The sequence below is a fragment of the Ictalurus furcatus genome, chromosome 16 (genome assembly GCF_023375685.1).
Source record: "Ictalurus furcatus strain D&B chromosome 16, Billie_1.0, whole genome shotgun sequence".
NCBI classification, from domain to species: domain Eukaryota; kingdom Metazoa; phylum Chordata; class Actinopteri; order Siluriformes; family Ictaluridae; genus Ictalurus; species Ictalurus furcatus.
In genome coordinates, this window is record NC_071270.1 from 18,037,582 (window position 1) to 18,065,091 (window position 27,510).

At 41.3% G+C, this 27,510-nt stretch overlaps 1 protein-coding gene across 1 annotated transcript in view; it reads right to left on the bottom strand.

Moving 5' to 3' along the window:
- Positions 1-25,389, bottom strand: part of LOC128620709 (roundabout homolog 2-like) — a 35,593-nt gene extending 10,204 nt beyond the window's left edge. The window contains exons 1-9 of the mRNA XM_053645953.1: positions 24,573-25,389; positions 24,208-24,471; positions 20,451-20,656; positions 16,203-16,284; positions 15,954-16,119; positions 13,715-13,881; positions 13,415-13,536; positions 7,575-7,806; positions 1,617-1,741 (exon numbers count right to left, since the gene is read on the bottom strand). Coding sequence (XP_053501928.1) covers positions 1,617-1,741; positions 7,575-7,806; positions 13,415-13,536; positions 13,715-13,881; positions 15,954-16,119; positions 16,203-16,284; positions 20,451-20,656; positions 24,208-24,471; positions 24,573-25,389 — 2,181 coding nt within the window. The remainder of the gene's footprint in view (positions 1-1,616; positions 1,742-7,574; positions 7,807-13,414; positions 13,537-13,714; positions 13,882-15,953; positions 16,120-16,202; positions 16,285-20,450; positions 20,657-24,207; positions 24,472-24,572) is intronic.
- Between the last annotated feature and the right edge of the window lie 2,121 nt (positions 25,390-27,510).

A 27,510-nucleotide genomic window follows, 5' to 3' on the forward strand; every position in this document is an offset into this window, starting at 1 on the left:
GTATTTCAGATTTTCACCTAAATTACTAGCAAAGTATATAAGCATAGTTATGAAAATAAACACACAAATCATTTGGACATGATAGGAACACTGGGGGTAAATAAATCATTAAATTAAATTAACAAACACATCGTCATTATATTAATTTCACAACTCAAAAATAGTTTATTATAGGTGTACAAAAAAGCCCTATGGTATATAATGCACACACATTAAGATTTTTATTACCTCAATTTAGTAGCTCATGGCTTCATTACGTTGGGTGCCCGAGTTGGCATGGGATAATAATAATAATAATAATAATAATAATAAAAAAATACAGTATAATAGAATGTGCTAGATCAAGTGCTATTTTATAAGCGTCCAAATAATGAGGGAGGAAGCCATAATGTGACATGAAAATAAAAATAAAAAATTGCAGCAATTATAGTGATAACTATAACTAGGACTATTCAAGCAGGAATATATTCACAATATATTATAGATTCCTATTAAATGTATATTTGCTGTTTATTTCAATGCTTGCCATGTTTTCAATCATATATCGTTGTATTAGTCTTTTATATTTATCATTTTTAAACTGTCTCTTGCTCTTATATCATATTACAATTGACAGCAAAGGGAAGAAATAAAAGTCCTTCAATCGTCATTTTCTATCCCAGAAATAGAAATTTTCGCACGTGAAGCTAATGCTTGTCGTCTAGAAGCTACTGAAAACCTTGGGTGCGTCTGAAATCATGTACTGTGATATGTACTAATCGGTATGTGTGTGTGTGTGTAGTATGAATACAATCCCGGACATACTACATCCGCCATGTTGGCATTGTCATGTGACCTTCAACTTCATCATAAGCACAAAAATCTTAAAGGAAGCACCGGATTAATGCAACCGCACTAACGGCAAAATACACATCAGGAAAGTTAACCGAATAAGTAATTTAATGTGGGCGGGGTTAACATGCTGAGGTAAATTCGTTACCCTTAGCTTGGCCGGATAAGGCATGATGGAGATCAAAAAGTTTCGAAACGCTTTGACAACTGTTTTCTTGTTTAAACCTTCAACAAGTTTATTCGGGTATTGTTAAACAAGTCCAGTTTAACCAAGGGTCAATAGTTAAAAGCGCCGAACTGCTGTCTTGCGCCATTTTCTTTCTGAGCTCATTAGAACCAATCTGTTGCATTATGGGATTTTTGAATCGCGTAGTGTCCATCGGTTGCATGCTGCAAAATCTTGCCGGAAGCAGTATGCCATCCGGGTATTTCTCCTACTGTTTCTCGCCTACTGAGAATTCAACCCTTCTACATACTACGCCTCTGCTGTACTGTTTTTCGCCTACTGTGTAATAAGGTAGTACAGTACGCGATTTCGGATGCAGCCCTTGTCTCAGATGCTTCTAGGCAAGAAAATTCTGGCAATCTCAGAGGCCTGAACAATGCACAGGTGATTTGCATAATCTGAATGGGAAGCTCAGCAAACTGACTGAAGCATCTGCTTAACCCAACTTTAAATACAAGTAACTTTCCCTGCATACATATTGAAACAACATGGGTCGTTGAATATGGCCCTGAGTGTGATTACAACTGAACTTTGACACTTTTCTTTAAATGAACAGTACCTTGTATTCCTGGATGATGCCGTTCTGGTGTTCGGTGGGTGGCGGGTCCCAGGAAATGCTGATAGATGTGCTGTTCTCACTGCCTACCATCAGCACCGTCACCTGCTGTGGAGGAGCACTGGGGGCTGCCCAGTACAATGCTTATCACTGATCATTGTCCTCATTACAGCACACACACACACACACACACACAAACCCAACACCTCCCCACCCCACACACACACACAAAAGCCTCCAGGAATCCAAATGGATTTTTAATGGCTTTCTTAAATGACCCAAACATCTGAGCAAACTATTGCCCTTTGACTATAATAAACCCTGTTGGAGAAAACAGCTACTGTGCCACATCGAGACTTTTTGGCTTACCCTGAGCTACAAATATACATGAAGCATGCACAGTGCTTTCAAATGTCACACCATCCCTACATAGATGTACTGTATATAATTTTGCACATTTACACAGATAAATACGTACATGACTACGCTGCGTCTCGACGTACTGTTTCAAAGAGATAATTTCTGATGAAAAGCGCAAGTTTATTTTATTTTATTTTTTTGGATGCCGTGCATGACGATGTGGCGTATAAAAAGCAACAGGAGATGAGGTGTGACCGTCTCTGAGCCCTAATCCTGACTTTGTTAGTCCTGCATCGCTGCCATTGCTATCAGAGCCCACACTTCACAGAGCACACACACTCTGCATCAGCCAAACCGGATACAGCTCTGAGTCAACGCACTCACGGCAATTACCTCCCCCCACCCCCTCTATCCCCTATCCTCTATCGTCCTCTACATATCGCTCTTCTCCCTCTTTCCCCCCAGGCTTCTCTGCTTTTCTTTTCCCACTGACAGTTTTTTTTTTTTCCCCTTTCCTCTCTTTCCTGGAGTGCATCCTGATATTACACTCACTTCCTGTTAAATATCTCTCAGTTAATACTCTCTCTGGGCTCTATCTTTGTGATAAGGAACAAATATTTTTGCACCAGTCATGCTGGCTCATTAAATTGCTGTGGAAAAACCTCACATCCGAGGAAATCTAATATTTGTGGAGCTAATATATCTCAAATATACACTCACCTGCCACTTTAATAGGAACACCTGTACACCTGGTCACTTCATGCAATTATCCAATCATATGGCAGCAATGCAGTGTATTCAGTGTATTATTCAGCTACAGTTAATGTTCACGGCAAGCATCAGAGTCGGGGAAAATGTGATCCAAGTAACTTCAACGTGGCATGGTTGTTGGTGTCAGACTGGCTGGTTTGAGTATTTCAGAAACTGCTGAGCTCCTGTGATTTTCATGCACAAGAGTCTCAAGGGTTTGCACAGAATGGGGCGAAAAACAAAAAAAACCATGCAGCGAGCGGTGCTTCTGTGGATAGGAACACCTTTTTGATTAGAGAGGTTCAGAGGAGAATGGCCAGACTGATTCAAGCTAACAGGAAGGCTACAGTAGCTCAAATAATCACTCTTTCCAACCACGGTGAGCAGAAAAGCATCTCCAAATGTATAACACACTGAATGTTGTGGTGTATGGGCTACAACAGAAGACCACATTGGGTTCCACTTAGGTCAGCCAAGAACAGGAATCTCAGGCTCACTGGAAAAACATCACTAAGTCTTGTGAATCTCTGGACCTGTATCTGCATGATTATAATTAAGGTGGCTGGTGAGTGTTCATCCATCCATCCATCCATTTTCCATACCGCTTATCCCACACAGGATCACTGGGGAGCCTGGAGCCTATCCCAGGGAACTCGGGCCACAAGGCGGGGGGCACCCTGGATGAGATGCCAACCCACTGCAGCGCACAATCGCACACCCATTCACACACTATGGACAATTTGGAAATGCCAATCAGCCTACAGCACATATCTTTGCACTGGAGGAGGAAACTGGAATACTGGGAGGAAACCTCGAATCACAGGGAGAACATGCAAACTCCATACACAGGGCGGAGATGGGATTCGAACAGATGTAAGTTTTACAAAGGAATTAAAAAAAAACATTTCTACTTGAAAGCCGGCCTCCTCATTCACCCTCATTCTAATCAAGCATTGTTTAAACAGTCTTATTTCTCGTCTCTATAGTTGCAATAAATTTGGTTCGTCTAATACTTAATTAGCTTTCTAAGCCCTTTTATTGATTCTATTAATTAAATGATGTTCTATGCATAATGACGCGTAACCTGATTCACATTTCACAACTGAGTTGTTTATTATTTGGTACGGATAAAATAATTCAGGCCGTGGTACTTAATTAATACACAGTCAGATAAAATAGCCTATTAATGTTGAAGTGATCTGACGTTAAAAACCTAGGAAATGGAACAAGACTATTTAGTCAGGAAAAGATCATTTTATCCTCAAGTTTGTAAGAGTTTTCAAGAGACGGTTATGCAAGTGCCTTTTTGCACTTGTGTTTGATTTCACTGTATGAGCAGATTTCAAATCTGAAACCATCTTTCTGCCACTCTGCCTACATAATCACAGAAGAAGTCATTTCTGACCACAAAAATAGCCATTGAGTGCATACTGCAATACAACTTAGAAAAGACATCACTAATCACACTTTTGGACAAATATACTCATTAACACTTTTTATGGATAGTCAAAGTCAATTCAATTCCATTTTTCTTTCACCTTATTTGGTTGGTCCAGTTTCTAGCGCCGGAGTAGATACTCTAGATCAAGGGTGTCCAATCTTATCCGGAAAGGGCCGGTGTGGGTGCAGGTTTTCATTCCAACCAAGCAGAAGCCACACCTGAGTCTATTGAAAGCCAAGATCAACTGATTAAACAGGTGGAATCAGGTGTGGCTCTTGCTTGGTTGGAATGAAAACCTGCACCCACACTGGCCCTTTCCGGATAAGATTGGACACCCCTGCTCTATGGACTATCAACTTGTCCCTAGTCCTATCACAATTTCAACCCCAATTCACGTGGATTAGTGATGGTGTTTTATCAGTGTGAATCAGATGACAGAGTTTATGGTGTGTCTAATGTAAATCGGAATGTAAATCTTCATAGTGTTGCCATATATATACTTCTTAACTCCACTTCTGTTCATAATTATGGCACTCCGTGTCGATAATCATGACAATGCAAAACTATATCTGGCCTTATTTTAGTGTTTATAATTTAGTTACTCTTCATGATTGCGACAGCCACTAAAGAAATGACTGTAGTGTGTCTGAGCTTAGCCTTCTTTGTACTTGCAAATCATTTCTATGTAACCTACAACAGTAAGCTTCTTTACATCAAACAAAACCCTGGCATTTGTTTATCAGCAGTGTGTTTAACAGTTCTAATCGGGTTATGCGGCATGACAAGGCAGCCGGTGGGGATGTCCTGGCTGACACTCAGTAAAGCATGGCTCCTGATCAATGGGAAGCTTAACTTCTCGGCGTGATGCTGTACTCATATTAATAGGCAGGCAGCCACGGTGAATGCTAAAGCACCACGTTATGCGTGTCGGAGCTTGATGAAAGTACTCTATTCCATTGTACAGTAATGTAGGAGATGCTAATAAGCCCACTGACTCCATGATGTATCACTGGCAGTAATGTGACCTGGTGTGGTGTGAGAGGAGGGCTTCTGCCAAGTGACACTGTGACAACCTCACAACACACTGCCCTCTGTTTCCATCCCCAGGGGGGGTGAGAAATCGAAAGGGTGTGTGTGAGAGAGAGACAAAGAGAGAAAGCGACAGGAAGAAAAAGAAAAGATGAGTGAGAAAAAGAAAGGTGTGGAGGAAGAGTGAAGAGAGGGTGAAAGGGGGGATGAGTGAAAAAGAGAAAGAGGAAGGAAGAGAATACGAGAGAGAGTATGCAAGAAAAGGGGGGAAGGAGCGAGAGACAGGAGTACGGGAGAAAAAGAAGGAGAGAGAGAGAGAGAGAGAAAGAGAGAGAGAGAGAGAGAGAGAGAGAGAGAGAGAGAGAGCGAGCAATTACACTACAAGCCCTCAGGTGCATTCTGGGTATTAGCTGGTGTTTAACCTTACAACAACACTGCAGATATCAATGGACTGAAACACACCCAATCATGTGGCCTTTCCCGATGACCATATAACTGAATTTGACTGGAAAAACCAATTTCTCTGTCATGGATGTTGATGTAAAAGAAGTGTTTAGAGTATGTCATCATTTGGCTCCTGGCATTCTGAGCAGCTTGAATTTTTTTATTTTTTTTCCGAGGGCACTGGAGAGAGGCACATTTGCAGAACTCATTAAAGCAAAGCCACCGTGGCACTAATTGTGCTAATGGATGGGAGCTCAACATGAACTGCGTGATCTCCAATAAATATATCCATCACTGTGTGTGTGTGTGTGTGTGTGTGCGTGTGCATGTGTGCGCATGTGTGTGTATAAGTGACAAAAATGCAACCAGAGTGACGTGAAGGAGGATGAGAGCGAGAGAGTGAGCAAGAAAAAAACAGGGAGGGAGAAGAGAGGGAGAAAGACAGGAAGAAACAGACAGGCAGAGGAGAGAGGGCTGAGAGAGAGGAGGACATTAGGATGCAGACTGAACAGGCTGGTGGTGCTTGAAGACAATATGGCAGGCAGGGTGATGGCAGGGGTTTGGATCTCAGATGGAGTGTGTCAAAGCAAAGAGAAACGCTGTGTGTCCCAGAGTGTGTATCAGCAGAGACAGAGCCTCCTACTATGGCATTTGGATGACACACACCTCTCACTAGATTACACTGCTACACAGGCAAACTGCTTAAATTGTGATTGGCCTTATGTTTAGGGACTCACACATGCAGTCAGAACCAGTGAATAATGAAAGAATGTACGCAAGCAGACGGAAACAAATATGACCAAATACAGAATCCCACATATACACAGGAACAGTAACTATTAAAGGAACAGTCAGGCATTTTTTCAGCCTAAGCTCTAATCATTGCATCTGTAAAGAAGGCATAATAATAATAATAATAATAATAATAATAATAATAAAATGTTTTTGTGGTAAATATGTGCCATTAAACCCATATCTCTATGTTGGTAACCCATAACCACAAATGAATACCTCAAATTGACACCACAATTTATTGAAAAAAGTAGTCCTGTTTCTGAAAGGATGAATTATACCACTGTTGAATTCTCGAGTCTCTACCCTGTTCGGAGCAATTCGAAATTCTAATGAGCGCATTTGCTGGTTGCGATGATAATTCAATACAAAGCCTACAAACGTTCAACCAGTCATGCTTGAGATATCAGTCTAACCAGAATTTCGGTTTGACGCACAACCTGAAAGCATGACACGGCATTAAAAATGATCGCAAACTGCTGTTTGACAGCAGGGGGCGTGGTCGAGCGTCAGCTGTGGACGGAAAGGAGGCAGGTCGAATCGGCAGGTAATGCGTGATGATTCTCACCTGTGTCTTATTAGCCCGAGTTTACTTATGTGTGAATTATAGTGCCTTCACGACCTCCTGTAACTCACAAGTGCGAGAGAGAGAGAGCGAAAGCCGCGAGTGTTTGTTTTCTGCTGAGTTTTTGAAAGCTTGGAGCTTGGAGCTCAGTCAAGTCTCTGCCTGTCTCTCGAGTCTTCCTCCATACCCTCACACCCCAGGGTCCTACACTGTGGTATAAGGAGAATAAAAGACTTTGGAATGTGCTGTTGTTGGACAATAATCAAGTCTGGCGTGGCAATAGTAACTCCGCTTCAGACCAAACCACTTCACACTGCCCCATCCTGGGTTATTTTCCTATAACTGCATACATCGAGCAAAATTTACAAATACTTTTGAGCAAATCGTTCATGGAGGCGTTCTTTAAAAATAATTGCTTCACATAAATACTTAATAACTGTCCCAACAACTGCCCTCAGACATTATAAATAAGTTTTGAGTGTTCTTTTTTCAGTACAGAGATATCCCGTATGGTGAACATACTATCTACAGCTACAAATGTGTGCACGGTGTAATTTCCTAAATTCTGGAGCATGTTTACCTTCTTCCAAAGTGCGTGCGGTGATGGATTCGCTGTCTGCTCCCTGGAACTCGTTGAAGAAAGGGCGAACCTTTATCTCATAGACCACGCCCTTTTTGAGTTCATGTAAAGTGACATCACGCTCCAGTGGAGCCTTTAGGTCCTGGATCTGCCAGGCTCCTGGAGAAGGTAGGCCTGAAGTTTGCCTGTACAGAACACGGTATCCTTGGATGAACTGGGAAGGTTTCTCAACCTACAGAAGAACCCAAGAAATGAGAAAAGAACAAATATGAGTGCCCTTTCTGCTAAAGCGCAGCTGTCTGGAGTGCGCCAGGATTAGCAACCACCACACTCATACTCGCACTCATGCTGATTGTTTTCAGATAACGGGATGGGGGGGGTGATTTAGCAGTAAAGGCAATTGTGACAAATGAACTGCAGTAGCTCTGTCAAACCTCCCCAAAGCAAGTGCATTAAACACAATGAGATGGTCCCAGCGCAAAAACCCACGTGACTATGGATAGGTGCAGTGGTATTCGTTCAGTTACGGGAGGGGACATAACTCACCATAATGGCTTGTTAACAGGGGTAGAAGCAAGCGCAAGCTTTTACAGCTGAAATAAAGTAGCTGTTTACCGTCAGCCAAGGCCAAATAAATCAGCATGGTATGTTCATGTAACTGTGTGTGTGTGTGTGCGTGCACACATGGGTGTGTGAGTATTTCATTACATAAATGTGTACGAGATCTAAAAGCCTCACTTAGTGCAGATACCCATCCTAATAAACAAACAGCACGCATTGATCTGCCCTTTGGGTGGAGGGCAGTAAAGCAGGGTTTGCCTCAAAGCACCAAGGGAGGTATGTACGAGAAGCAGGAACAAGATCAGGAGCAGCAATAAATAATAAAAAAAGGCAAATAGTGTCATTTTTGTGGTGTGTTATGTAAGACTAAATGAGTAATATGCCATTAGCGAGGCGGAAACTTTTCACGCGTCGACTTTCAGCTGCCTCGATCATTAGCTGCTTAATGTACTGGTGATGGATTTGATGGTTTGCAAACAAAGTGACAAATGCTTCTAAATAACGTTTTAGTCATTCGTGGCACAATAACAGGAGCTAGAGCGGCTCATGAAAGTTTGCACTGCAGATTTTGTCATCAGCAAAACAAGCAGGGGGAGGAAAAACGCATCATGACATTTTAAATGAGTATCAGGGGATGGGAAAAACAATCGATTCTTAGATGTATCGTCTTCAGAAATGAAGAACTTTTTTTTTTTTTAAACAATCAAGTAGTCATATGACTGCGGGGGTGTTGTGGGTGGGGGGGGGGGGCGAAATCATCATGTAGGCTAGAGCAGCGTTTCCCAACCTTTTTTCAGTCACAGCACCCTTTGAAAATTTGAAAACACAAACACGAATGCTACACAGCGTTAGCTACATGAGGATGAAGTTGATGGTCCAGAAGCATCTGGAGCTTTTCTTTGAAGAAATCTGTCCATATTCTTTTGCACTACACACACACACATTATCACACGTTAATTATTAGCATAAAACACACGCATACATTACGCATACTGTGCTGCTGACAGGTCAGCATGGGGGAGGGAATAATATATATATACAGTGGCAAGAAAAAGTATGTGAACCTTTTGGAATTTCATGGTTTTCTGCAGAAATTTGTCATAAAATGTGATCTGATCTTCATCAAAGTCAAGGGTATTGACAATTATAATGTGTCGAAAACAATAACACTAAAAAAATTCTGATTCCTCATGTCTTTATTGAACACACTCATTCATCATTCAAAATGGCAGTGGAAAAAGTAAGTGAACCCTTAGAATTAATAACTGGTTGAACCCCCTTGGCAGCAATAACCTCAACCAGGCGCTTCCTATAGCTGTGGATCAGACCTGCACATCGTTCAGGAGGAATTTTAGCCCATTCTTCCTGGCAGAACTGCTTTAGTTCTGTCATATTCTTTGGACGTCTCATGTGTATGGCTCTCTTCAAGTCATTCCATAGCATCTCTATTGGGATGAGGTCTGGGCTCTGACTTGGCCACTTCAAAAGGCGGATTGTGTTTTTCTGAAGCCATTCTGTTGTGGACTTGCGCCGGTGTTTTGGGTTGTCGTCCTGTTGCATCACCCAACTTCTACACAGTTTCAGCTGACGTACAGACATTCTCACATTATCCTGAAGAATTGTCTGATATACTTGGGAATTCATCTTCCCCTCAATGACTGCAAGCAGGACAGGCCCTGATGCAGCAAAGCAGGCCCAAATCATGATGTTTCCTCCACCATACTTTTTACGGTTGGGATGATGTTTTCATGATGATATGCCATGCCCTTTCTATGCCAGATGTAGTGCTGTTTGCTTTTGCCAAATAGTTCAATCTTAGTTTCATCAGTCTACAAAACATTTTGCCCATACCGCTGTGGAGCGTCAATGTGCTCTTTTGCAAACTTCAGGCGTGCAGTAATGTTCTTTTTAGTAAGCAGTGGCTTCCTTCGTGGTGTCCTGCCGTAGATACCCTGCTAGTTCAATGTTTTACATATTATAGACTCATGAACAGAGATGTTAGCCAGTTCCAATGATGCCTTCAAATCTTTGGCTGTCATTCGGGGTTGTTTCTTTACCTCACTGATGAGTCTTCGTTGTGCTCTTGGTGTCATTTTGACTGGGTGCCCACTTCTTGGAAGAGTAGAAACAGTCCCAAAGTGTCTCCATTTGTAGAATGTTTGCCTAACTGTAGACTGGTAAATTTCTAAAGTCTTTGAAATCACTTTGTAACCCTTGCCAGCTTTATGTAAATCAACAATTCTTGATCGTAGATCCTCTGAAAGCTCTTTTTGGCAAAGCATGGCTCACATATGCGTGTGCTTCTTGTGCAGAGCAAACTCCAAAAGTTTGAGGGGTTTTTATTAGTCAAAGTAGCTGTAGTCCACACCTCCAAACTCATTTTCTTAACGAGACTCCAGGTGTGCTAAAACCTGACTCCAATTAGCTTTTTTGAGGTCATTATCTCAAGGGTTCACATACTTTTTCCACAAGCACTATGAGGTTTTTTGGTTGTTCTCAATACATGAAAGATCTGAATTTTTAAAAAAAATATATTTTAGACATATTATATTTGTCAATACCCTTGACTTAGATGAAGCTCAGATCACATTTTCTGACAAATTTATGGAGAAAACCATGAAATTCCAAAAGGTTCACATACTTTTTCTTGCCACTGTGTGTGTGTGTGTACATATATATATATATATATATATATATATATATATATATATATATATATATATGTATATATATATATATATATATAAATGTATATATATATATGTATATATATATATATATATGTATATGTATATATATATATATATATATAATTATTATTATTATTATTATGATGATGCATGTGTGTGTCTGTCTTATTATTTCTGTGTCTGTGTTATTATTTCAGACCTCAGATATTTATCATATATATTAAATGTTTCATACACATTTTAGCATTTTAGAAATGTTTGAAGGATTTTTACACGGCGCCCCAGGGTTGCCGCGGCACCCCGGTTGGGAAACACTGGGCTAGAGAACCCAAAAATCAAGCTGCAGCAGGATGCATGAAGAATTGTTGACCATTGAAACATTGAAAACGAATTGTGAGATTTCCCCTGCTAATCAATAACACCTTGCTGACATGGAAAAAGATCGAACTGCCACATCATTTGTGCTCATGTTTATGTTTTTAATTGTGGCATTTTAGCAGCAAGTTCCAATAATGGTACTCATCTGTCACCCGGCTGACAGATAAGCAAAACCCTGTACAAGCAAGTAAGAGCATTAAATCGCCATTTAGCAAATATAGCACAGTAGCATATGGTGTGTGTGTGTGTGTGTGTGTCGGCATCTTAGTGGGGACCAAATGTATGCACAATGATAGGAGTAACTGACAGCTTTGACCTTGTGGGGACACTTTGCTAGTCCCCAAAAAGAAAACATTATTTAGGCATATTTAGGATTAATTAGCTGCATTAAAAATAGTCTCAATGGAAGGTCCTCACAACGATAGTAAAACAGTCATGTGTGTGTGTATGTGTGTGTGTGTGTGCGTGTGTGTGACAAGGCAGCTCGAACACTTTGCCAAGCAAAAGCCGAGTGAGCAGCAGATAAAAAGCTGACCGCCTGCAGCTTCCAGAAAGCAGGAGTTCAGCTTGCAGAGCTAACAGTGATCTATTTGTTATACAGAAAACCATTTGTCCAAATTCAAACATCACCCTAAATGGTCTGGGATTAGTGAAACACCAGCTGTCCCTGAGCTCTCTGTCCACCTGGTTTCACTTTATTTTCTCAAACCGCCGACTGAGCACAAGCCCAGAAAAGTGTCCAAAACTTCACACAGAACTGCGGTTGGTTGCGATTTTATTTTGAAAGCTACTGTGCAAGTCATGGCATTTTGGCTTTTTGGAAGATAATCAATGACGAACTGCTAACGTTTGAAGCCAGACAAGCACATCTTTTCAAATCGGCCCTCTTCCTCATACAGTAGCTCTCAGAAACACACAATTGACTAGAAGTGCTGTGATTGACAGGAGAGAGAGTAATACCATCCTTCCCACCCAGAGAGCACAGCCAATTTTGCTCCCTTGGCTCCCAGCCATGGATGGCTGTGACACAGTTGGGATTCGAACTGGGAGTTATTTTTAGTGAATAAACTTTAGTCAGTGCAGGTGTATTTCTTTAACATTGAAACAAACGTCAGTTACTATACATCTTAACATTACTTATTGCTTGATAAAGCTGATGTATATGGTTTATTAATGTTAACTAATGCGGTAAATAATAGTAGTTAACCGTAAATGTAAAGCGTTACCAGATCATCACATGGATCTACATGTATACTATACGGCCAAAAGTTTATGGATAACATACCATCACACCCATATGTTTTTGTGGAGCATTCCATTCCAGATTTAGTCCCCCTTAATAACTGCTCTAATAACCTCCACTCTTCTGGGGAGGCTTTCAACTAGATTTTGGAGCGTGAATTTGTTCCCACTCAACCACAAGAGCATTAGTAAGGTCAGGCACTGATGACGGGCGAGGGAGCCTGGGGTGCAGTCGGCTTTCCAGTTCATCCCAAAGGTGTTCAGTGGGGTTGAGGTCAGGGCTCTGTGCAGCACACTCAAGATCGTCCACTCCAACCTTGGCAAATTATGTCTTTATGGACCTCACTTTGTGCACATATGTTTTGTCATGCTGGAACAGGTTTGTGCCTCTTAGATCCAGTGAAGGGAAACTGTAATGCTTCAAAGACATTCTATACAATTATGTGCTTCCAGCTTTGTGGAAAAGGTTTAGGGAAAGGCTCACATATGGGTGTGATTGTCAGAAAATTTTGTCTATATAGTGTACATCTCTGATATCACTGCATTATATTTATAGCAACAGATACGCACACCTACCTGGTATATACCTATAAAGAATGAAGTGTATTATTAGAGTGTATATAGTGAATGTTAGGTTCCAATCTACCTTGTATCTATCCATACTCATTGGTCAATTTATCAGGTAACTCTACCATACAAGTCAATTTTGTAGGTATACTATTTCAAAACATAATGATGGTGCAAGCAGAGACAAAGAAAGGTTGAGCTTCCTGTCAAAGATGAGACGTGAGGCTGTTCCCATCTCAGCGCCATGTATAATATCATTACACTCTTAAAGAAATTGTCTTTCAGGATAATGGTCCACATTATAACCCAGTGCAAATGAATCACTGTGGCATATCTTTACGAATATTCCATTTTTATTTTAAAGTCATTTTTGGTACTGTATAAGGCTGAAGGTAAACTCACCGCCCATGTCACCCGCACAGAGGTGGAGCTGAGCACTATGGGGTTGTGCATAGTGACAATGACATCACCCAGCTCCTTCTGGACTTGACGGTGATCGACACCCTGCATAGCTGGACTGATGTCTGACGCGTGCGCACACACACACACACACACACACATACAAAAAACAAATATATGAGCACCAATAAGTAGAAAACAGTGTCCATTCAACAGTAACACAGAACAGACCTGTCTTAGCTAAAGATCATGGAATTAAAACATATGTACACGCCCGTGCCAGATGGGTAGAGTGTATGTTACCCTGGGTGCGGACAGGCTCGGACATGGCACTCGGGTCTCCCACCCCCTGCGTGTTCACTGCTCTGATGATGAAGACGTAGACGGTGTTCGGTCGGAGCTCTCTGACTGTGTACTGCGTGTCCTTCACGTGATCGGCTACAGTCTGCCAGCTGTTACTCACCAGCTGGCTGCAAACAGAGACGAGACGCAATAAACTCACTGCTTGGAAAAAACAGCACACACACGTCTCACATGGCTGCCTGAGGCAGATGCGCTGGGGTTTTATGCTGATATTATTGTGGGCAGTATGCCTATTTCTACCACCTTGCTATAGATGGGTTGAAGCTATTGATGCAGCATCTCAAGTGCGGAAAATTCGTTTTTTCAAAAGCTTTGTTGTAGGGAAAATAAGATTTTCTGACACAATATTATCTCACGCAACGAGTCAAAGCTGCTTCAGCTAGCGATAGGCTGCGTTCACAAGGACATTTTGGTGTCCATCAAAAACACAGGGTGATGCGTAGAAGTCATCCTCTGTAATCTGTTAAAGTTCTTGACAGATCGTACGCTCACATTCAGAAACTATGTAGCAGCCAATAGAAAACAGTAGAGGGTGGGGCTTAAGTCATTCACATTTATGGTGAGTATGATAACGAAGCGACTACATGCAACTGTCGCCAGAGCTGAGTCTGTTCTTAAGCTTGGGATACCGTATTCATGAAGTTTTGCATGTTCTTCCCAGGTCCTGCACGTCTCACGGGTTCACCAGATTCTTCCCATCTCTCAAAAACATACCAGTAGGTCGATTGGGTTCTCTAAATCATATTACGATTTATCATATTATGTACAGTGTAATGAAAAAGGACAAAAGACACTGATCCCCACCCAGAAAGAGAAAAAAAGACAAAGAACCACACTTAAACACACCTTCAAACAAACAACATATATACCGTATCGATGTATTTGTCCTTGTGAAAGCAGGTAACCATTTTCCTTAACGGAGCTATGCTGTAACTGAAGTTTTGGGTGAAAGATAAAGCCAGAACTGCAAGGGAAACACGTAATGGCTTAAATTATACCTGTACATGTCTGTATTTTACTCAAGCGCATTCAGTCTAGCTGACCTCCTAGTGCCTTTCTTTAATATTAAAAAGGCTGCCATCTTGAACAAGCAGGATCAGCTTTTTCATCGTGGTACTGTATCATTCTACACATGATTAATACACTACAGACATGCAAGAAGCTAACGTAGCCTGGAAGTTACGCGGAAAATAATCTAGTTACCGTAAATTTAAGTTCAACTGAAATTTATAAGTACATTCTGTGCTTGGTGTTTATTTAAAACATTACTTATTTATTTATTTATTTTTATGTATTTATTTTGTGATGGCACTTATATGGCAAGTGTGTGAAGATTTGTGCATGTTCATTCAATCATTCATTCAATCTTCAGTAACCATTTATACTGGTCTAGGTCGGGGTACATCTGGTATCTATCCCAAGAACACTGGACATGAGGCAGGAATACACCCTGGATGGGACACCAGTCCTATTGGCATGTTTTAGGAGGCTGGATGAAACTGGAGAATCTGGAGGAAACCAATGTGGGAGAACATGCGAGATTCCACAGACAGCAACCCGAGGTCGGGATAGAACTGAGCACTCTGGAGCTGTGAAACAGCAATGCTACCTGCAGCACCAACTGGTACAAGCGATTTTGGTGACCTAGACAACTATTACTAAATTAGCTGTTGTTGGTCCAGTATCGAGCTAAAGAAAGACATTTAAGACATATGACTAATGTGCTTTTGTTGATCCTCTGAATTTGGTGTAAGTGGAAAATTGTGCAAATTTGATTCTCTGCGAAACTATTCCTCTAAAAAAGTTGAATTCAATGAAATTCCCTATCCATTGCTCTAAAAACAGAATTTCTGACTTGAAGGTAATATCACTTTCCATTCCCCAAAACTGAGCCCTTTTCATGACCTAGAAACAGTTACAATTAAACTTCACTGTACCGCACAAGCCTTAGGCAGCTGAGTATTGACTAAACACAACGAGCCAAATCACACACTGGGCACCGATGCTCAAGCATGGCACAGCCCCAGCGCTTTCCTCATAAATAAGCCACTGAATCCATCACCACTGGCACTCACTGAGGGCGACCCTGGTGCCCAGTTAACCAACCAGATCTGTGCCATGAGTGTGAAGGGCACCGAGTACAGGGTACCAGGACCAGATTCAGCCAGCACACACATACCCAAAGGCCTCTATGACATAGGCAGACATGAGGGAAGCATCCTCGGATCCAGGACGCCATGACAGAGACACAGTGCTCTTGGTGACATCAGTGACCTCCGGCTTGGAAGGTGGCCCCGGGAGAGCAGTGACGTTGTGGGATACGGAGTCCGTGAGCTCGGCAGACTCTGACAGGAAAAGAAGGAGAGGGTAAGAAAAGAGGATGATAGAATATTCTAGCAAAAGACATCTGCTGAATTGAGATAAGAACCTCTGACGTCTAAGAAGGCACTCCATGAGGTCTCTCCACTTGAGCTGGAGGCCAAGCAGGTGTACAGACCTGAGTCTGAGAGCTGGAAAAGAACATCAGCAGACTAGTTAGAAACGTGAAGAGTTATATACACACACCATTCATACTCAGTACAGGATCTAGACATTTTCATACTACCAGGCTTTGATTTCAGAAGATTGCATACTTAAATTGATAAAATAATCTCTGGCACCAATCTGTTTCCATCAACTTTGGATTTATATGTCTGCTATCTCTATTTTAATTCCATCTATTATCATTACACACCCAATCACATTGCATCAAGTGTACTTCGTGTAAACACCAGCTAGAATGTGCACACTAATAAAGTGGTTCTGGGAAAATGAACATTTGTCTTTAGTAATTTAATAGAATATCAATTTTCCTTCTTTATAAAAGGAAAAACCAGGAATGATAACTAGCATGAACCAACTAGTGATGAATGTTTGTCGTTATTAAGGCAATAAATCTGAGTTTCTGATACTCAAATTATTCACCCTGTATGACTTGTATATTGATCTTCTTTTGTAATTACCATCCAATATTTCTTTTTTGGGATTTGGCTCTGCTTCATCTCTACCTACTGTACAGAGAGTGATGCAGCAGTGCTTTAGTCCTTTAGTCTGTCCAGCTCTTCACCTCCTCATCTGTAAACTCCGCTCATACAGATCAGCTGCCAAAACCTCAACATTCATGCGAATACTACGATCAATGCTTATCCATTACGTCATCACGTACATTGTTAATTAGCGACGCTATAGCTACATTATATTCTCAATCCTTCCAGGATTTAGCAATTTTGCGATCACAGAAATGAACACAAAATAATGCAAACTCCGCAATATTCTGAAGAGCTTGCAATTTTTCAAAATTAGCGCAGATTTGGACCATCAACACAACGCACCTCTTCAATAAACATACTGTTCAACCAACAAATTAGCATCAGAAACATTTCAATATAAACATATTCATAGTATGTTTCACCATGGAGTTTTCCTTTAAATATCTTATTACATCAGTAGGCAGGATAGCTAGATAACTGGCTCATATGGGTTTTCCCACTTTTTTTTAGATTTAGGTTTCACACAGGGTACAACTGTTGAGTCCATTCTCTTTCGAACACATCATCTCCATTTTTTAAATTTTTTTAAAAAACAATTAGATCATTGTGTAGTAACTAGAGGTCTTGTTTAAATGAGCGGACTTTCACATCAGGATCCACTGCCGATCCAGGAGTCGATGTGTGACGGGTACAAATCCCCAATAGTAATGACATCATAGCTGTAAACCTCACATGTCTCAGTTATTACCCAGTTACTCATAATAAAAGTAATTTTCATTATTCGGTAACTATTCATGACTGAGTAATGATAGTGAAACTAATAGGGAAAGTGTGTAGTTATGAGAGTGAGGATCTGGACTTGCGGATATAAATATTTATTTATTTATTTATTTATTTTAAATCGCCATATTTTATTCAACACTTTTAATTATTGTAATCAACTGCTGCATATTCCACACTGCATGGATATTACTGTGAAGAAATGCATTAACCTCTGATGGCTTCCGTGAAGCAGCACTGGAAAAAGAGAGTGACACCATGTGACTCGCTAAAGTGCTGACATTAATTTTGTTAATGAATTTCATTTAGAACTCTGCACTAGTGCATTGCCAATACAGCTACAGTGATGCAGCGACACAATGTTTCACTTACTGCTGATTTCCGTAACAATAGCACGTAGTAAGAGCTTTTTTGTGGTCCTTCTCTCTTTTTTTTTATATATAGGCCTCTGCTTCCCTTATCCACTCTCCTCAGAGTACCACAAGCTACAGTCTTTCTTCTCTGTTTGCCTCGGCTCCATTAAGCTGATTCAGAGACAACTGATTTAAGTAAAATTGACATTCAAAGGGAGATAAGCATTCAGGTAAGAGCTGTGTGGGCATTTCACATTCGCTTCAGTGCTGTGTGTGCGTGAGTGCATGTGTGTGTGCGCGCCTGTGTGTGCCTTTAATCTGCCATAAAGAGCTGTCCTTGAGGAAGAGCCCAGATTCTGTCAAAGCTGAGCTTAAGATGTCTCCGGCATTTAGCAATTTATTAGAAAATCAATACACTTTATTCATCTTTAAACTGAATGCACTTGTCCATCTAAATCATGCCAGTCTGACATCACTGTGAGAGAAATATCCCTCCTTCCCTCCTCTTCCCCCCACTCTGTGTCATACCTTCCATATTCATCCCTATGACAAGGCATTCTTTGTCCACTCATTTCCTCACTTTCACCCCGTAATTGGTTCATAAGAAGCAAAATAAATGCAACATAAGCGCAGGTAAAATCAGACGATGGAGCAGTGATGTAATGATTAGACCTACAATGTGTCTATGTAGCAAAGTTATAATGCATAGAAAGACCACATAAACACTTTATAGGAATGATGTAATAACTATGTACAGTGGGACTTCATGGCAGTGATTCAGTGGTTATATAAAACAGTGTGACTTTATTGCAATGATATAATTACTACATAAACAATGTGTCTATCCAAGCATTTTAGTCACATGACTTTTCTCTTGCAGTTGCCATATTTGGGACTGAATTGCTGAGCTCATTATGTTTCATTCGATCATTTTACCCAGGTCAAAGGTAAAATAACCAGAAAAATTGGTTTATTCAATCAAACTTCTGGGAGAGTTTCGAAATTTATTTATTTATTTTTAGGATATGGTGAACCTGTTGTACATTTTGTTTACTGTGCTCATAGCAATTTTTGATTTATTTCAGTTTTTTTAGACAAAAATACACATCGCGTTGTACGGAGCCCCGCACATGACATGTGGGTAAATTTATATGTGTATATTTATTTATATATATATATATATATATTTATATATATATATATATATATATATACACACACACACACACACACACACACACATATACTGTGGCCACGAATTAAGAATTCGTTCCCATGACTTATTATTAAGTGAACACATTTGATTAATTCATTCCCTCATTTTAGGTAAATGTATTCGAGGGAACGAATTAGTGAAACGTGGCCATGATATAGTGTTTTTTACCTGCATGTCATGTGTGGGGCTGCATAGATTTGCATTGTTTATGATTCAGAAATAAAAAAGGAGTCTTTTCAGTCATTTTTTTTTTTCTGAGAATCAAATCATAAAGCCAGTATCGTGAATCGAATCGAATCATGACCAGACTGTATCGTGACACTCCTAGTAACTAGAGGTGAAAGTTACTCGCCTTGGTTTGGAAGAGAATAAACGGTAGATTGACAAATTTGACAAAGTCGACTGTGATCCTCATGTGATTATAGGGCCTTATACAGTACTTATACAGTATTTAGTTAGCTAAATAAGTTCTGCTAATGTTAGCAATACTTGCTGCTGAGATAAACCTCCTAGTTAGGCATGTAGGCCACGCCTCTTTACTTGGACTAAGATAAAACTAACTAGTTGTTGTTTTTTTATGTTTTGTTTTTTTTCAAAGTCAAACTCATAAAGCAGCCGACCAACTTTTTGACTTCCCCAGTTCAGAAGTCCTACTCAGGAACTCGGGTTGGTCTCTTCAACTACGAGTTCAGCAAGTGATGTCAAATCAACATGGCTGCTCACAGCATCAGCAGTAAACAAAGTAGCATTTACATGAGTTATATCGTATATACAAATATTTTTTTTTACATTTTAATTATCATCATACAGACATATTAGTTGTTAAATGTATATCATTGACTATACAGTTTGCTGTTTGGACTGGAGGAGGAAAATACACACCAGTCTTCACAGTAAGCTGGCTAGATTGTTGCTAAGAAAAGATGAACATGGAGGTTCGTTTCTTCCCACTTTGTAGCTCAAACACATGAAGGTTAAAAACTTCCCACTTTTGAGGTAAGTCGAATGCAACAGTAGCTACAAGGCAGCCCGACAGCGAGCATCTGCTGCACTGCTGCGTATTGAAAATGTATTGTAATGTACAGAGCGAAGTGCATCAGAGCAGTCGATTATCAGTATAAATGCAAATGAATCTTCTTAATGAAGCGCAGATTCAATAACAATGGAGTCAGTCCCCTACTCCTTAAAAATGGCAACGAGTATATGAAATAAATGATACAGCAATGCACAATTACTATATACTGTATACATATATACAACGTGTCTATATAGAAAAATACAAATCACAAAGAACACACCTTAACGTTCTGGATCTGCAGACTGCCTGCCTCCAGCAAGGACATTCGAGGCTCTTTAGCCAGAAGACTCGCTCCGTCCTTCAGCCAAGTGACCGTGGGTTCAGGCTCTCCAGACGCCCTACACCCCAGAACCGCCAGGCTGCCCACTGCCACTGTCTGATTTGTTGGCCCGTGCTGAATAATGGGTGGTGGGCGGTCTTTAAGAGCTGTTGAGTAGAAAGTAAACACGTGAACCAAACGCATAACAATTTCCTTTGAAGCTTCTCCTGACCTTGCAGGAGAGCAAGCACTTACCGCCAGCATTTTCTGCCTCTCAATGATGGATGTGTTCTGAAATGTAGCACCTGTTCATGCGGTCAGTCATGCAAAAAAGACACCTTTGATTGTGTGAGGTTTTTGGCATGCCATCACCAGCGTGGATTAAAAATGGCTTGCCTGAGAGGCTAATTAAAGTCCTTTTTCACTGCACCTTTCAACATTTTCACACCCTCTTCCTCACTTTCTCGCAATCCTTCGTCTAAATTAGGTGCTTACTGTATATTTATTAAGAAGGCGGGTTTGACACCACATTTTTATAACTTTGTAAATCGTACAACAACCTAAGCACTACCAATCTCCATATATTTTTGTAGCTTGACATTAATCATATGCATTACAATGATATACAGGTTCTGTGAGCCCCAAGAAAGCTTTTTATTACAGCAACCAAAACCCCATGACTCCAGTTATTTTCAAACTAATCTCTAGCCACTGCATCTGTAGGGTATGTTTTCATCCAATTTCAACGTTTCACTTTTTTTTTAGAAAAGAACAGGAAACCCGTCGAAGAGCAGTTCTTGAGTTCTATTAATAGATTAATGAATTAATAACACGTGGCTATGCAATGCCACAAATGATTTTCAAATGTTACACTGTAACAATAAAGACCCTTCTTTGGTTTTAAGATCTTCTTTCCTTAAGGTTTTGCGACCGGACCGCACAACTGCAATTCTACCACAAGAAATAAAAAAAAGTCCCATGTCTGAAAGAATAAATTATACAGGTTTAGAGCTTAATTTACAAATACCACCGAAGAAAGGATTCCTGGAAACATTCACAAAAAAAAAAAGAGAGAGAAGCGGTCTAGGAAACCCCATTGGTTATAGCAGAGGTTCTCAACCTTTTGTAACTAAAGCCCCCCCAAGCCTCCTCTATCATGTGGCACACCCCCTCCCCCTCCCCCATAGATTGTAGGAGACCAGGTATAATGATTATCTATTCTATATAAAATCTGTCTATATATAACCTAATCTATAGTCTGTTTTTGATAGATAGATCAATTTTTTTTTTTTTGCTTTTGTACTTTTTTAATTACTTTTCATAACTTTTATGATTTTTTAATCCATCCATCCATCTTCTACCGCTTACTCCTTTTCAGGGTAGTGGGGGAACCTGGAGCGTATCCCAGGGAGCATGGGGCACAAGGCGGGGTACACCTTGGACAGGGTGCCAGTCCATCGCAGGGCACATACACACTCACACACCCATTCATACACCACGGACACTTTAGACACGCCAATCAGCCTACCATGCATGTCTTTGGACTCGGGGAGGAAACCGGAGGAAACCCACATAGCACGGGGAGAACATGCAAACTCCGCACACACATGGCCTCGGCGGGAATACAACCCCGGACCCTGGAGGTGTGAGGCGAACGTGCTAACCACTAAGCCACCGTGCGCCCTGATTTTTTAATAATAATTTTTATTACTTTTATAAAAGTATATAACGGACAGGTATGGAACATGTATGATCAAAAATGTTTCTGAACATTATAACTACTTTCAACAAGAGAATTAGGCTGTAATAACGTGGACTATTTTACACGTAAAACATGTTGCATTACATCCGTCTTGCGTTCTAAAACCATTCGCATAAGAATGATGTAAACTGGGACGAAGGGCGAGTCTCGTTATCCATGACATTGTTAAACCTCCCTCTCACTGAACAGAGCAGACGCAGCGAGAGGTGCGAGTGCAGCGGGAAAGCAAGACCTCGCACTTGCAGGACAGTACTGTCCAAATTTGGAGAGTTGCTAAGGTTTGTCCAAAAAGTCGCTAGATTTGTCATTAGGCGCTTTTGTTTGTTGTTGCAAAAAAAAAAGTTGCCAAAGGGGTCTGAAAAGTCTATTTCAAAAGCATTAAAATACACCAAGTACCCAAATGATGCCCAGTCTGTGTTTTTTAAATTGAAAACAATTTGCGCCCCACTTCCGATCTCTCCGCACCCCCCTGGTTAAGAACCTCTGGGTTATAGCAACCAGCAAAACAATTATGAAAAATCAGGTTTCGACCAAAACTGATCAAAGATTAATAACATACTTCAGTTTTTCCAAAACACGGTAGATATTTTTATATGATCTTTCTAAACTTGTCTAGGCATTCTGCAAAGATCGCATTAGGTAAATGCGGAGGATCTTGGTCAATCTGCTGTTTTATTTACTAGCTTGGTGCACTTCCCTCACATAATGAACGCCATGCTTCGATCAAGCTGTTGTTTATGTGTCATAGCAAAATGGACATACGCCTATACAGATTCAATTATGACAACTGTCCTCAGACTCATCATAAATAAGTTTCAATTCTTCTCTTGGTAAATCCAAACTTCCAAATTATTGTCTAGGAAATTGCACATATAGTAGATACACACGAGGTTAAAAAAAAAAAAATAACAGAGTAGTCCTTTAACCTTAACAACTCTGCGCATATAGTACAGTACATTTATTTATATAAGACAATCTAAATGCAGAACAAAAAACTGTATCTCCATCATGGCAATCTGATCTCTTCTTCCTTTGCCTCTCTCGCTCCTTCCTGCTCGGCTTCCCCTCTCTCCCTCCTTTCTTTCCTGACCTCTCTCACTCGCTCGTCCTCTTCCTCTCAATTGATATGCACGGCAAGCCAGCAGTCGCTGCTTCGAATGTAACGCGCTCCTTCTACAGAGAGGGCCTTGAGCAGATGTTAATTCAATAATGTCTGCGTGAGCAGGCCAAGACAAAATGGAAAGGAAGCAGAATACGGCTCCCAACTGGCGGCGCCACAGCACTTAAGATAATGATACTCTTTGAGAGAAGAAGTGGGTGTAAATGTGTGTCTCTCCATCAGCAGCCCCAGTGTTGCACTTTATGGGCTTCGCTCGCTTTTCAGGTCATCCAAAGTCTTTTTCTCCTTCAAACCAGAAGAAAAGGTTGATGAGGATTTGTTGAGGATTTCTTCTGAAGTCATTCAGGAGCAGCACCACAAAGTGGAATTCTGTCTAAAACTGCTGCGTCTAGAATGAACTTCAATTTTCGACATGCCTACAATATTGTACTCAAAGTAAAAACACAAGAATGAAAGGAAAACGCGGATATTGCATTTATTCGGTTTTCTGAGGCAGCAGGTGCACTGCTGAATTTGTGGACGCGTGCTCTGCGGAGTGTGTCTTGAAATCTTTCAGGAATGGTCAAATACTGCTTGAGGTTGACAGATTAAGGTGTAGAAATACAGCAGTAATACATATCCAAATGTCGCCTGCTAGATATTACTGACAGATTACTGCCTTAATTGCTTCTGTACTGTTCTAAAATATGGATATAACTTCAAAACTGATTGATGAGAGTGAATACATTATAGGCATGCACATGCAGGATTGTTGGAACTTTTGAAAAACTTGTAAAGTTTTTCAATGAACATGGTGAAAATGTGTTCAGTTTGGGTTGAAAATTCAACACACTCACCATCAGACACCTCCAGCTGGGCCTTGGCCAGTATGCTGCCAGCCACTGTGAGAGCCTGGCAGATGTAGTAGCCTGCGTCTGAGCGTTGTACTGAAGTGATGCTCAGATCTCCATTCTGAGCCACTGAGAAGCGACTTCCTGCCTGAGCAGGTTGATTTGGAAAAAGCAGGTCCTGAGGAAAATGGAAAAAGCATCGATCTGAATTCACAGCAGGGTAAAAAAAATATGGATTGCTAAGAGAGCCTCCATTGAACAACACAAATTAGTATTCGATCACTAGACTGTTATCATTGTGAATTTTCTAAACTATGACATTTTGTTTAACACACCTCCTTCCATAGAACTGACTAGCATAGAGGCCACACCTCCTTCCATAGAACTGACTAGCATAGAGGCCACACCTCCTTCCATAGAACTGACTAGCATAGAGGCCACACCTCCTTCCATAGAACTGACTAGCATAGAGGTCACACCTTCTTCCATAGAACTGACTAGCATAGCGGCCACACCTCCTTCCATAGAACTGACTAGCATAGAGGCCACACCTTCTTCCATAGAACTGACTAGCATAGAGGTCACACCTCCTTCCATAGAACTGACTAGCATAGAGGCCACACCTCCTTCCATAGAACTGACTAGCATAGAGGCCACACCTCCTTCCATAGAACTGACTAGCATAGAGGCCACACCTCCTTCCATAGAACTGACCAGCATAGAGGTCACACCTCCTTCCATAGAACTGACTAGCATAGAGGCCACACCTTCTTCCCTAGAACTGACCAGCTTAGAGGACACACCTCCTTCCCTAGAACTGACCAGCATAGAGGACACACCTCCTTCCCTAGAACTGACCAGCATAGAGGTCACACCTCCTTCATTAGAAATGACCAGCATAGAGGCCACGCCTCCTTCCCTAGAACTGACCAGCATAGAGGCCATGCCTCCTTCCATAGAACTGACTAGCATAGAGGCCACACCTCCTTCCATATAACTGACCACCTTAGAGGCCACACCTCCTTCCATATAACTGACCACCTTTGAGGCCACACCTCCTTCCATATAATTGACCACATTTGTGGCCGTACCTCCTTCCATATAACTGACCACCTTTGAGGCCGTACCTCCTTCCACGTAATTGACCACCTTAGAGGCCACACCTCCTTCGATAGAGCTGACCAGCATAAGGGCCACACCTCCTTCCCTAGAACTGGCGAGATTACAGACTACACCTCTTCCCATGAACTGACAGGGAATTTATTTATTGGGACAGACAGATTTAGTGGCCAAGCCCTCTCAACTAGGACTGGTAGGCATGTAGGCCACGCCTCTTTACTTGGACTAAGAGGCTTGGAGATCACACCTTCTGGCAGGTTTACAGGCCATCTGCTACAAAAGTACAACTGATGCTAACACAGTTTAACATCCATGGCTTACCTGGTTCATTACCACATGCTGGTGGTTATTTGTAATTTATTTTTAAACTAGAAATACAACAGTTAAACCAGTTTAAAAATCCAATATTTCTACATACTTGTGTTTAAAGGTGATGCAGTTGTTGCACATACAGAGGCACAGAGGCCTACAGTGGGTTCATGACTTCACACAGATGCTGGTCGGTAATTAACGTATGAACTGAGTGGTGTTCAGCTGCCTGCCATGCCCTTGGGCACAAGCCAGCATGCTGAGCCAGACTTCACCACCCACTCTCAGCCTTGAGATCTCTTATCTCCCCTTGCCTCTAATGAGATTTTCCTTCATTCAAAATCCTCAAATCTACCCAAGTGACGAGAGAGGAAGGGCATTAGCTAGATTCAATTAGCCCTAATGACTCGAATTCAGTAAATTAATAAGTTTTGAGATGACAAACGACCCCCTCTGAGCTAAGTGATGGAGGACTGATGACCACTTCATTACTCTGAAGGTAAAATCTGACCATTCATTCAGCCAATTAATTGCTTAATTGAGCAAAATGCTTTGTTTCAATCCCTAAAATAATCAGAGTAAGGCCACCGCCAGCTAATTCGATTCACACGAGTAGAGTATATCTCAGTCTTGTCTGTGAGTACAGATTTGCAGATCACTGCATAAACACCCAGCAACAAACACATAAATCTTACATGAATATGCAAACGCTGTGCAGAAACACTGACCTTGTTCCCCTCTCTCTGCCAGAACACGGCGGGCTGCGGGTTTCCCTTGGCCTCACACGGGAAAGTAGCGGTGCGTCCCTGCATCACAATCTGGTCGCGGGGCCGCACAACAAACTGGGGTGCCTCTGAGGTGAAAGGTCAGATGGGTATCATTGCAAACACGGAGACACAGGTGGTTACGTTTTCACTGAAAGGAACGCGGGAGCATAGGTGTGGTTATGTTTAATGCAAAAGCTGAGGTGTTGGGAAGCGTGCGTTCCTGATTAACATGCAGCATACACCGGTTTGAAAAGGTGCAAAACACAGCGTGTTTACTAATGCCTCCTTGGGTGAGGTGGAAAGTTCAGGCAAAATATGGCTGTAATGGTGCTGCGTTTATTTGTGTTCGTTGCTGCATGTTCAAAACTCGACTTTTTGGAATCAAATGCATTTGAGCCATGTTTTAGTTCAGATAACAAGACAATAAGTTATCAATCTTATGAAGGAAAGGGTTCAATAATGCATGCTGTTAGTAGCATGGTATGGGTGGGTACTTACCAGGATGAGCTGGTGAATGAGCAATGAGGGCAGGAAAGGTGAGTGGATGAAGGGGTGACATTCACAACAACAGACACAGGTACAACAACCAGAGAGGGGGGGGAAAAAAACACATTCAGACGTCGGGTACACGAATAAATTTAGGACAGAAACACAGAGAGTCCGCTGGGTGACTGATGAAATGGATCTTAAATCTCACGGATTCTGAAGGGAGCTTAATAATGCAGCAGGCTGCCCTTAATGCAACATCCTGGAGATTTCCAAAATGGAAGCTGTGGCTAGACGGCTACAAATATTACTGAAGCCCAAATCTCAAATGCCGTATCGATGCGTCACATCTCACCATTTTTTTTTCCCTGTACCCCACCTCACCCTGCGTCTAACGCTGTGCCAGAAATATTGTACTGAATATTGAACTTAGCGGGAGGTCAGTTCCAGCCTGCCTGCCATGCCCTGCTCTTCCTCCTGAGTGTGTGTGTGTGTGTGTGTGTGTGTGTGTGTGTGTATGTATGTATGTATGTGTATCACAGGACTCCCACTGGTCAGGGAATGACACACACAGAGGGAGATGGTCCTGAAAGGCTCGGATCCAACAGAGAGAAATAAACTCGCCCGT